This window comes from Gambusia affinis, linkage group LG04 (genome assembly GCF_019740435.1).
Source record: "Gambusia affinis linkage group LG04, SWU_Gaff_1.0, whole genome shotgun sequence".
Taxonomy (NCBI): domain Eukaryota; kingdom Metazoa; phylum Chordata; class Actinopteri; order Cyprinodontiformes; family Poeciliidae; genus Gambusia; species Gambusia affinis.
The window spans coordinates 30,252,613-30,264,825 of NC_057871.1; the positions used below are offsets into that span (position 1 = coordinate 30,252,613).

The window sequence follows — 12,213 nt, forward strand, 5'->3', positions numbered from 1 at the left end:
TCACAGGAAAATACATTGAAATTTTTGAAAAAGTTCAAGGGGTTTGGATTTTTTTCCAACATGGAGCATAAAGTAAAAGTGTGAGAGAAACAAAATGAAACTGAGTGAACCAGAAAGAAAACAACCTACACTGAAGACGTTCTCTGTTCATTTAGAATGTGTCATGTTGTAATATGGTGATGGATGCGGTGGACAGAGGCCACTGTGTTGGCCTTTGTTTGAGTGCTGAGTGGATGCATGAAAACCTTTGAGAAAGATATACTGAGGCTCTCTAAGGGCTGGCCCCAGTGAAAAAGTTAAAGAAAAAAAGATAATGAAAGAAAGCATCCTTTCAACTGCCACACCGCCACACTGCCTCCCCCAATCCGGTCCCCCCTTCTTCTTCGTCTTCTCACACTCTTTCCCTTCCACAGCCTAACCAAAATTAACAACTTCACCCTGTGAAAAACACACAGACCCTGAGGGAACCGAGTGACCCCACGTCAACAAACAACACAGAGACACATAGGCTATGACACAGAAGACCATCTTACTGTAAGTAAGCATATAGCTTACTGTACCACACATATAAAAGCTCGGGCATACAGTCACGGTGCTCACTGACATGGAAACAGCCTCCTCTGCTGAAATATGTCAGTATGTAATTAGTCTGAAAAGGGGGTCCTTAAAATTCCAGTGGGTACACACAGAGACACAAACAGGCATAAAGGCCCTTAGTTAAACTGAATAGCTCACAGGAAGTGGCTATTTGGCAACTTAGCAGCATCTCCCGTGGCTCATCAAGTCTCCTCACTCTCTCCTCTCATCTCAAGCTAGTCTTTTTTATCTTGTTTTTCATTCCTCCTCCTCTGTCTGTTTCCCTCCAGTTCTCATCTCCCCCCCTTGTTCATGACTGTGGGTGCCTTCTCACTCTGAGCTCTTGAACTTCCACGCCCCCACTCCCTTCCTCCTCTCTTCTCAGTGCATGCAAGCAATCTGCACTGAGAGTAAATGCAGCAACTGAAATGGGTGCTGCTAAATGACGCGTCACAGTTTTGTGGGAGCTGCCAAGGCTAAACGACCTGGTGCAGAGACCTGGTGTTCACCTTGTTCAGGAATTATAAGGAAAGGGAGTAAAATCAAACATGAGCTTTAGATTTTTCCGTTACCATGGCGGCGTCCCGTATGGCTGATGCTGCGTTGGCTCTTGGTAACACAAACAATTTGTTGGTTACTATTTTCACTATTTTCTGTTGCAACATCATCTGGACGCCATGACACAGACCACTCTACAAAGCTCTGGTCTGCATACTCCAGTTGGATCAGTTAGATCAAGCTACATACACAGCAGCAGAATCTTCCAACAGCCCAGGCTCTCTGGTGTTTAAAGAGAAAAAAGAAAAAGAAAAGCTTTCTGAAAACAAAAGTGTTGGTGTCATGTTGGACTTCCAGCTAAGCTAGAAGCTAACCCTTTCCGATTGCAGCTCCCCTCTATCTTGCTTGCGAACGAACACTCCTTTGAAAGCAAAATGGACAACCTGAAACTGGATTCAACCAACAAAAGGGAAACAAGAAACTGATGTATTCTTATTCTCTGTGAGACGTTGTTAAACTCATCTGTCTGATAACGCCATCAGCCTGGATGGGCTAACATGAGTCATGCTCTCGCTTGTAAATCCAGGACTGGTGGTGTTTGCATTTATATTAACAACAGAAGGTGCAACAACGCCACCCAGTCATTGCTCTGTGGACATTAAGTTCAGAATTGCAGGGTGCAGACCTTCCTACCTGCCCGGAGAATTCACCACTGTTATCGTTGCTGTTGTCTACACCAGTGGTCCCCAACCCCTGCACTAACACCTACAAATCATTGAGTACTCTCTTAACATACCAGGAGGGTGTTTTTATTGTTGCTGGAGACTTTAACCAGGATAACATGAATGATGTTCTTCCAAGAAGACCTTCAGACCAGCTCCCTGCCCCCTTCTTGTCTCTTTAGATCATCTTTCGGTTATGCTCAACCCAGCCCCGGTTCACCAAAGAAAAGCATGTGGTGAAGAAGGTGAGAGTGTGTGTGTCCTGAGGGAGCTATGTCTGCACTGCAGGACTGTTTTCTGTGCACATACTGGGGCATGTTCAGAAAGGCCGCTACACATAACCAACACAGTATGTGGCATCTGTATCAGACTACATGCAGAGACGAACGGAGAAGGTTACACCAACACAGACGATACTCATGGGGCAACCAGAAACCTTGGATGACTGAGGAGTTGTATTCAATACTGAGGGAGTGACAAGCTGCCTTCAAATCAGCTTGTCACTGATCTAAGTGATTGGCCCTCACTTAGATCAGTGAAGGCCAATCTAAACCATACCATCAGGACAGCAAAACATGACATCCAAGGTTTCTTTCACGATCTCAGCAGGGCATCCAGTCTACCATCAGATTGCTCACCACCAACAATACCCCCACTAAGACTGAAAATGCTAAGTTATACATTATTAACAATATATTATTATTGTACATTTATGTGATTTTTCTCTTTGTTTTGTTTTTCTCTGTCTGCTCCGGCAGCCAAGAGACGACATTTCATTACTAATTTCACTAATGCACTTTGTGCAATGGCAATAAAATAAGGTGTGAGATAAAACTGCTCTCTAAAGCAATTTTGTCGACTTCCTCAATGAATAATTGAAAAGTACTAATTCCCTTCTATTCACGTTACTAATTATAGGAGCTCTTTTCTATTAATCCATCAATTTTTAATCTAAGAATATGTGAAAATGTGTAAAATGCAAAAGAAAGGGAAAGAAAGGAAGAAGGTCAACTTCATTATCAATACTGCTACAAGTTTATTGAGCAAAAGTTATGTCAATGCATTTAGATGTTAAGAGTTCATAGTACACAGTCCTTTTTGTCACATCCCTTGCACAATTAAGGTTCAAATGAGATTTTGAAGATACTCATATTTAAACAAAGAATCCATAAAAAAGAAAATACAGCCTCTTATCAGCTTAACTTATTTAATTTGAGTTCTGAATTTCTCCATCAGTTTTAGAAGTCTATATACTTCATTGTCCCTCAAGTCATCAGAAGTTCTTTGTCTCATTAACTAAGGATTCAAGAAATGTTTTTATTGCCATTGTTACGGTCACTGACCTCTAGGGGCTCTCTTTATGAGAGAGCTTCTTCTTTGTGTTTCAGTTCCACCTGGCTGCCACAGGTGAAATGTGTTGGAGCTCGTCAGCCACCCCATAAAGAGCTCCAAACCTGAGATGTCAGATCCCCTTTTTCCCTGGGCCTTGATCTGGTGTGATCATGTCTGTGAACTGACTTTGTTGAGACTTTGGATAACTTTGCTGTGAGCATTTGTGTGAAGCTTAAAGTGGTTATAATTTTGTTTTTCTTCACAGTGGAAGCTGGTAGGGGTTCTCTGCCATTTTGTTTAACTATTTTTCTCCTGTTTCTTGGTTAGTCAGGGAGTTCAGGTTTTGTACTTTGTTTTCAGTTCTCTTCTAGGAAGTGTTTTTATTTTATAATTAAAAGGGGGATGTTTTGTTTGTTGTTTTGGCCTTGGAGACCCTGAAGCTAAAAGCTTCCCTGTGCGTGTTTATTGTGACTTAGATTTTATGTTGAACTGTCAATTAAACTATCTTTTTTCTACTGAAGCCAACTGCTCCAGATATTTTATTTTGTGTTACATCCAGTGCCAGTATTTACCCTTGGTGGTCTTGGGGGGGGTTGTAACATAAGTGGGGGCTCGTCCGGGATTATTTTTGAAAATGGCACAGTTTAATTTGGAGGAGTTTTTAGGTAATCCTACTGTACAACAGTTGGATGTTTGTAGAAAAGATGATTTATTTGAAATTGCTTCATATTTTGGTATCAATGTTTCAAAGTCTTTGCTCAAACGTGAACTAAAATCTCTTATTATTAGTAGCTTGGTTGAAAAAGGAGTTCTATCCGTGGAAATGGATAAAGAGGACACCACCTGTTCTGAATCTGCTGATCAGCCTGAGGTCTATGCTGAGGAGGGAGTGAAGACACCACCTTTTGCTGCCAAACCAGAGGGGGAAAAACCACCAGCCTCTCTCCCACGGTTTGAGCCTTTCTCTGTTGAATCCTCAAATCCTAGTGTTGAGGCACGTCTAAAGGTACGTCTAGTTCGTCTAGAACTTGAAGCTAAAGAAAGGGAACGGAAGGATGAATTTGAGTTCCAGCTTAAATGCAGAAGACTTGAAGCTGAAACTGCCATCAAAATGCGTCAGTTGGAGCTACAGTCTCATAAACTGACTGCTGTTACCACAGATTCTGGTGAAGATGAAGACAATATCAGTATTCCCTCAAATAAACCTTCCTCTTCTCCAGCACCTTTTACGTTTGACATCAGCAAAAATATTGCCCTGGTCCCACCATTCCGGGAGACGGAGGTGGAGGCATATTTTAATGCATTTGAACGTATTGCTGTTGCCCTTCACTGGCCCACTGATGTCTGGTCCCTGTTGTTGCAGTGCAAACTTACTGGTAAGGCACAGGAAGTATGTGCAGCACTCACCATTGAAGACAGTCTAGTGTATGACAAAGTTAAAGCTGCCATACTCAGGGCATATGAGCTGGTGCCTGAGGCATACAGGCAGCGGTTTAGAGCCTTAAGAAAATCCTCTGCACAAACATTTGTTGAGTTTGCAAGAGAAAAAGGAATGTTATTTGACAGATGGTGCCAGGCAACTAAAACTTCTGATTTTACTTCATTACGTGAGTTGATATTATTGGAGGAGTACAAAAACTGCCTTCCAGATCGTACAGTTTTGTACTTGAATGAGCAGAAAGCATCCACCTTACAAGAGGCAGCTGTACTGGCTGAAGAATTTGCCCTTACTCACAAAAATGTTTTTGTGGGTAAATCTGACCAACCTTCTCGTGACAAAACATGGAAAGATGTGCCACAATCTCAAGTTAAGAACACTCCTATTTCAAAAGGGGAGAGACAATGTTTTTATTGTCATAAAATGGGGCATATTGTTTCTGACTGTTTGGCCTTAAAACGTAAACAAGCACCCCAATCACCAAAACCAGCTAAAGGGGTTGGCCTCGTCAAGACTCAGAGATTTTCCCCACCACTCTCAAACATGAGTGAACCTGATGACTGTTTTAAGCCCTTCATTTTTGATGGTCTTGTCTCCCTAACAGGACGTCCTGAGGATGAGAAATCAGTGAGGATACTGAGGGACACCGGTGGTTCCCAGTCGTTCATCCTGTCCAGTTTTCTGCCATTTAATGCTGATACCTCCTGTAATGCAAATACAATAGTGCAAGGAATTGGAATGGCCTATGTACCGGCACCTTTACATCATGTTCACCTAAAGTCCAAGTTGGCCTCTGGATTCTTCAAAGTTGCGGTGAGAAACTCATTCCCTGTTCAGGGGGTTGAATTTATAATGGGTAATGATCTTGCTGGAGGCAAGGTATTTCCTATTCCTGAGGTGGTGGATAATCCCAGTTGCATGATGGGTAAAGATGAAATGTTGGAATCCCATCCTGATGTGTTTGCTGTCAGTGCTCTTACCAGGTCCCAAGCTTGCAAGCTGAAAGAAGTGAACTTGAATGATTCGGTTCTTGGCTCTGCCTTGATGGAGGACAAGCTGCCAGCAGACGACCTTTCAGAATCAGCACCCCAAAAGGAGGACGTCACTCAAAAGTCTGAGGTTTTTCTCCCGCTATCACTATCACATGAGAGTTTGAGCCAAGCTCAGAAAAGTGATGAGACGCTCTCTAAATGTTTTAAAAGTGTGAGTGATTCAATAAATGACAAAACCCACAAGTTTTATGTTGAAAATGGATTACTCATGAGAAAATGGATCTCAAGGCCTGCCTTGCAACAGAAGGGTATTGAGGAGGATTGGGGAATAGTACATCAAATTGTAATTCCTCAAGGTTATCGTGAACAAATACTGCAGCTGGCACATGACCACTCATGGTCAGGTCATTTGGGAATCACTAAAACCCATGACCGCATCTTGCAGCATTTCTTTTGGCCAGGCCTGAAAAAGGATGTTGCCAGGTTCTGCAGAACATGTAGCGTTTGCCAAATAGTGGGTAAACCTAATCAGAGGGTACCACCTGTCCCTCTTAAGCCCATTCCTGCAGTTGGTGAGCCTTTTGAGCGTGTTCTGGTGGACTGTGTGGGTCCTCTGCCCAGAACAAAAGCTGGTAATCAATTTCTCCTGACTGTCATGTGTGTTGCCACCCGTTTCCCTGAAGCCATTCCACTAAGGAAAATCACCGCACCCACCATAACTAAAGCTCTTCTAAAGTTTTTTGCTACTTTTGGTCTGCCTAGAGTTATTCAAACTGATCAAGGCAGCAATTTTCAGTCCAAAATCTTCAAGCAGACACTACAGTCTTTTGGCATTAAACATATTCCCTCCAGTCCTTACCATCCTCAGTCACAAGGCGCTCTAGAAAGATGGCATCAGACTGTCAAGGCCATGATGCGCAAATATTGTCATGAGACAAACAAAAACTGGGATGAAGGACTTCCTTTTCTGCTGTTTGCAGCCCGTGAAGCTAAACAGGAGTCACTTGGTTTCAGCCCTGCTGAACTGGTTTTTGGGCATGGTGTAAGAGGACCACTGAAGGTTCTGAAGGAACAGCTCCTGTCAGCTGACACCCAGCCACAATCTAACGTCCTTGAGTTTGTCACACAATGTCGGGAACGTCTATACCATGCTTGCTCTATAGCAAGAAAGTCTTTGTCTGCTGCCCAAGGGAAAATGAAATGGCTATATGACAAAAAGACTGTACAGCGGTCATTCGAACCAGGTGATAAAGTGCTTATGCTGGTGCCCACACCAGGCCCATCTCTTTCAGCCCAATTTGCAGGCCCATATGTGGTGAAAAGCAGAGTCAATGACACAGACTACATTGTTCATACTCCTGATAGGAGGCGCCAAACGCGTCTGTGTCATATCAATATGTTGAAGCTGTTTCATTCCAGAGAAAATGACCACAAGGACACATGAGGACTCTCCAAAACCTACATCAATTTCTCTTGTGTCTGGAGATACTCCTCAGGATGGTTTGAAAAAGTGTGATGAAGGCCATTGTGGTAGGCTTTCAAACTCTGTTATTCTTGATTCTTTGGATGCATATCTGTCCTATCTTCCCAGTGCTGAGAAGGAGGATGTGACAGGACTGATCCAGCTGTACCCTGCGCTTTTTGGAGATGTGCCCTCTAGGACCTCGGTACTGGAGCATGACATTGACGTGGGCGATGCTGCTTACCTCACTGTAGTACAACTGATGATGAAATATTCTTATTTCATGAAGGATTTTATGGGGGAGGGTGTTACGGTCACTGACCTCTAGGGGCTCTCTTTATGAGAGAGCTTCTTCTTTGTGTTTCAGTTCCACCTGGCTGCCACAGGTGAAATGTGTTGGAGCTCGTCAGCCACCCCATAAAGAGCTCCAAACCTGAGATGTCAGATCCCCTTTTTCCCTGGGCCTTGATCTGGTGTGATCATGTCTGTGAACTGACTTTGTTGAGACTTTGGATAACTTTGCTGTGAGCATTTGTGTGAAGCTTAAAGTGGTTATAATTTTGTTTTTCTTCACAGTGGAAGCTGGTAGGGGTTCTCTGCCATTTTGTTTAACTATTTTTCTCCTGTTTCTTGGTTAGTCAGGGAGTTCAGGTTTTGTACTTTGTTTTCAGTTCTCTTCTAGGAAGTGTTTTTATTTTATAATTAAAAGGGGGATGTTTTGTTTGTTGTTTTGGCCTTGGAGACCCTGAAGCTAAAAGCTTCCCTGTGCGTGTTTATTGTGACTTAGATTTTATGTTGAACTGTCAATTAAACTATCTTTTTTCTACTGAAGCCAACTGCTCCAGATATTTTATTTTGTGTTACATCCAGTGCCAGTATTTACCCTTGGTGGTCTTGGGGGGGGTTGTAACAGCCATACAGGAGTTGCTTGTTTGTGATATGAATTTCGGTCTGAGGCAGGACTCAGGTAGCTCAGTCAACAACCAGTTTTCTTTTAGGAAAAAAAAATCATCTATAGTCACATTCTGTTTTCCTTTAGTTACTACGAAATACTTCTAATCTGTTGTAGACCAGGGGAGCTCAAGTCCAGTCCTGGAGAGCTACCATCCTGCAACTCTCACATGCTTCCCTACTCCAACATACCTGAATCAAATGAGTGGCTCGTTAGCAGGTCTGTTGGAGTAAGAATGAATCTAAAAGTTGCAGGACGGTGGCTCTCGAGGTCTGGACCTGAGCACTCTTGTTGTAGACAGTAACTGGTCATCAGGAATAGAGAAGCCAGAAGATTATCTATCACTTCCTGAATCGGTTAAAGCATCTGATTCACTTTCTCTTCCACTCTTTTCTTTTTGCATCTGTTTAGGTTTTAGACCCAAACACCTCATAGTTTCCGTTGTTGCCAAAATAGTGTAATCAAAGCCATCAATCTTAAATTTCATCACTATGCTCAGTTCCCCAAAATCATTTCTTAGAATCATAAACCCTGTCTTCTGTGTTTCAACTTTGCTGATTTGCTTTCATTGCTGACGTGATCTGACCAGGACTTTTCAATCCCAATTCCATCATTGCTGATAAAAGCAATGTAGGTGGCAAATTAGACAATGACATTTTTCATGAAGGGTTTATCAGGGTGGAGACAGTAGTTTGTGTATTTCTCAAAACAAAACCCTCTCTCAACTAAGCTGTTCACCTTGTCAAGAAAGACCAAAACCATAACCACTGCAATACCCATCCTGAGCGCTGCCTTCACTCTTCCACATCCGACAAACCACAGCAGTCAAACCACAACAGAAATATCCACATCAGCTGGTTTTTTAATAACATGCTGATGGGCAAGACTCCTCCGAAAGCCTTCAGAACCGTAACTTCCCCCAGCCATCGCACCAAGCTGAAAGCTTACCGAAGAAACCACTAATGAAACACCAGTGAAAGAAGAATGTGTTAAAACTGTGTAAAAAGTTTAACACTATAAAAAGTGAAGTTCAAACCTTTAGAAAACTTCACACTCGTTCTCCTCTCCACACATGCAGCAGACGCTCACTCACGCGCACACAAAAGAAAGATTGATTCAGTTTTCTTTAAGAAAGGATTAAAAGGAATTACAAATGGAAATTAAAACAGCAAAAAAAGGAAGAAAACAAAGGAGGGCTTTGGTGACAAAAACAACAACAACAAAAAAACAATGGCAAGGAAGAATGAGTGAATGTACCTACAAACAAAAGACAGGAACAAACAATAACCATAGAATGGAGGAAAAAAAGGAATTAAATGTCAGAAAGAAAGAAAAATAAAGAAGGGTTAAACAGAAGAAATGAAGAAAAACTGGTCAGAAGAAATGAAGTAAGAAAGAATAGAACAGAATGATAGAAAGAAGGAAGGAAATGTTGAGTGAGGAATAAATGAAGTCTGGAAAAATAACTAAAATAAATTGAACTACTACATTTCTAAAGTAATATCCTCCAATCAGGACTGTATTTTGGTCAATGTCTTCCACATGCAACCTCAGAAGATTCAGGGCAAAAAGAGAAGAATTAAAAAATAGCCACACATAGATTTTTATGTACAGTTGAAATCAGAAGTTTACATTCACCTAATAAAAAGACACACACCTATTTTTCTCAGTGTCTGTAGTTAAATCAGAACCAAACATTTCTTGTTTTAGGTCAATTAGAATTTCCAAAATGATTTCTATTTTCTAAATGCTTCAACAGTGAGAGAAACAATATGTCAGAAGTCCACATGTAGAATGACTAACATCTCTTTAAACAATGAGGGAAAGCCCAGATGATAATGTCATAGTGTTGGAAATTTGGAATAGCTTTACTGACACATTTGGAGTCACAACTGTGGAGAGTTTAAAACCATATCTGGAACACACACTGCTTTGCTGTTTGACACGATGGGAAAATCGAAAGAAACACCCAAGACATCAGGAAGAGAACTGTAGAGCTGTAAAAATCTGCTTCATCTGGGATGGTCTGAGAACAACAGATGCCTGAAGGTGCCATGTTCATCTGTTCAAACAATTATATTTAAGTATAGATATGATGGGTTGAGCGAACATATGATAGATTTGGTAGATCACCGTCTGATTATTGCTACAGAGAGTCTAACGCCCTCACATCAGTCTCAATGAGAGCGATGGATGCTGGAAATATAATGACAGTTTTTAAAACACTCACATCCACCACTGCTGTGACCCCCATTAAAATATATTTTCAAAAGGATTTAAATTGTCTTTGCTGCCGTCACTCTTTACATTACAGTATTTATTTTCGTGACCCCTCTCTCCCAGTCTTCTTCTGTCTCTGGCAGGCAGGCAGTGCAGCAAGCCGACTGCAGGAGAGCAGGAAGGGAAAAGGGTTAAAACTCAAAGCTACAGAAAAACATCGTTTCAATAATTTATGAATTTTAAAAATATTTCTTAAATATTTATTCGATGTGTAGACAAATAATATCTAAGTTTTCTTTTTTTATGGCAGAAGAGATGGGGGGGTCCTAACCAACCAGCTAATTTCACTAAAATGTAACATAAATATAGAATGAAATATGGAATTAAAGGACATTAAACGATAGGTCAAACCACTAACCTGGTATTATCAAACAGTTTGCCAGAAGAAATTCTAAAAAGCATTGAATTAAATTCAAATATACTTACTCCAGGACAGATGAGAGCTCCAGCGAGAAACAAGATGGCGATGAAATGTTCTCAAAGCGTTTTGAAGGGTGTACCATGTGACCATGACGTCACATTGTGATGCCTGCCTCACAGCTGCATCTCATTTTCTTAAGTTTGAAGAATGTGTTATTTCTGTTTTTGAAGTTGAAGTTCACGTAACATTTTATTTAGTTGAATTTGATCATGTGTTCAGTTAACTTGATTACATCAGTCCAGTTGACTAAAACCCAGTATTACTTGTTACAGTGTGTAAACTTCTGAAGTCAAAGAAAGTTACAAGACATCCCCCCCACAAAGAAAATATTCTAAGCATTCTGGTCTGTAGTAAATAATAATTTTGGTAATTTTGACTAAGCAAGAGAATTTTTGTCCGATTTAACTTGAGACAATATGTTTATTAGGTGTATGTAAATATCTGATTACAACTGCACATCCAGTGAGGAATGAGACTATTCCATTAATAAAGAAATTGTTTTGCACTTATGTATCGATCCAAATGGTTGAGTGGTAACAGCTTCAGAGCCCTGCTTCATGGACATTTAATTCATGTCCTTTCAGGAAGCGCTGATCAATGCAGAGGGAACCCACAACCCCACACACGATACGACCCACAGAAACCACTCAGCCAGTCGGCTGTAATTTCACAGCGTGTTGCATGTGACAGGAGGCGGGACAATAACGTGACCCAACGTGCTACACAGCAAAACAAGAGTGTGAAGTAATTAGTATCTCGTATTTTCTCCTCACCTTCTGATACTCTGAGTCCTCTGGTCTGAAGTCACTGCTCACCATTTGAAATTCCAGGTTAAAGTGAGGTAACCGGTGAAGCAGATTCACCCACCAAGGTGGAGAGTAGTTGACCACGGCCGCCATCCTGGTGCAGCTGCCTGCAGACGGCGACTTCACTCTGCAGCCTGATTCTTCACTGGGACGCTGCAGAACATGTCAAAGTTTACACAGCCACAAAACACAGTGGTTAGTCTCATTCTAAGAAATGGATCTCAAGTAAATTTCGCTGCTAAAACGGTCTTCTGCAGAAATCTAAAAGCAACAATCAGGCATAACATTATGACCATCTGCCTAGCAGTATGTTAGTTTCCCTATTTGCTGCCAAAACAAGCGCTGCCCCTTTTGGATAAACTCCTCTAGACACCTGAAGGCGTGCTGTGGTATCTGGCTGAAAGTTCTGTAAGTTGTACTGTGGGGACAGTGTGGATCAGAGCTGTTTGTCCAGCACATCCCACAGACAGCAAGTCTGTCTGAGATCTGGGAGGTTTTGAGGCCAAAATTGTTGTCGTGTTCTTTACAGCTTTGCTGAACAAAAGTTTAAGACAGAGAACATTTTGTGATAGAGAAACATTTTTCTGTTGAAACTGGGCCCAACCATCAGAGAGCACATCTTCAATGAAATGGTGTATGTGGTTTACAACAACGTTCAGGTATGTTGTGCATGTTAAGGGAGTTCTACCATAATACTGTGTGTCTGCCTTTTATGTTTAGAAGCATAAGAAAAT

The 12,213-nt window shown here is 41.5% G+C and overlaps 1 protein-coding gene across 1 annotated transcript in view; it reads right to left on the reverse strand.

Annotated features, from left to right (window-relative positions):
• The window catches only part of LOC122829457 (protein tweety homolog 3-like), a 39,140-nt gene that overhangs the window by 24,721 nt on the left and 2,206 nt on the right, over nt 1-12,213 (reverse strand). Inside the window, exon 2 of the mRNA XM_044114029.1 lies at nt 11,447-11,632. Coding sequence (XP_043969964.1) covers nt 11,447-11,572 — 126 coding nt within the window. The 5' untranslated portion in view covers nt 11,573-11,632. The remainder of the gene's footprint in view (nt 1-11,446; nt 11,633-12,213) is intronic.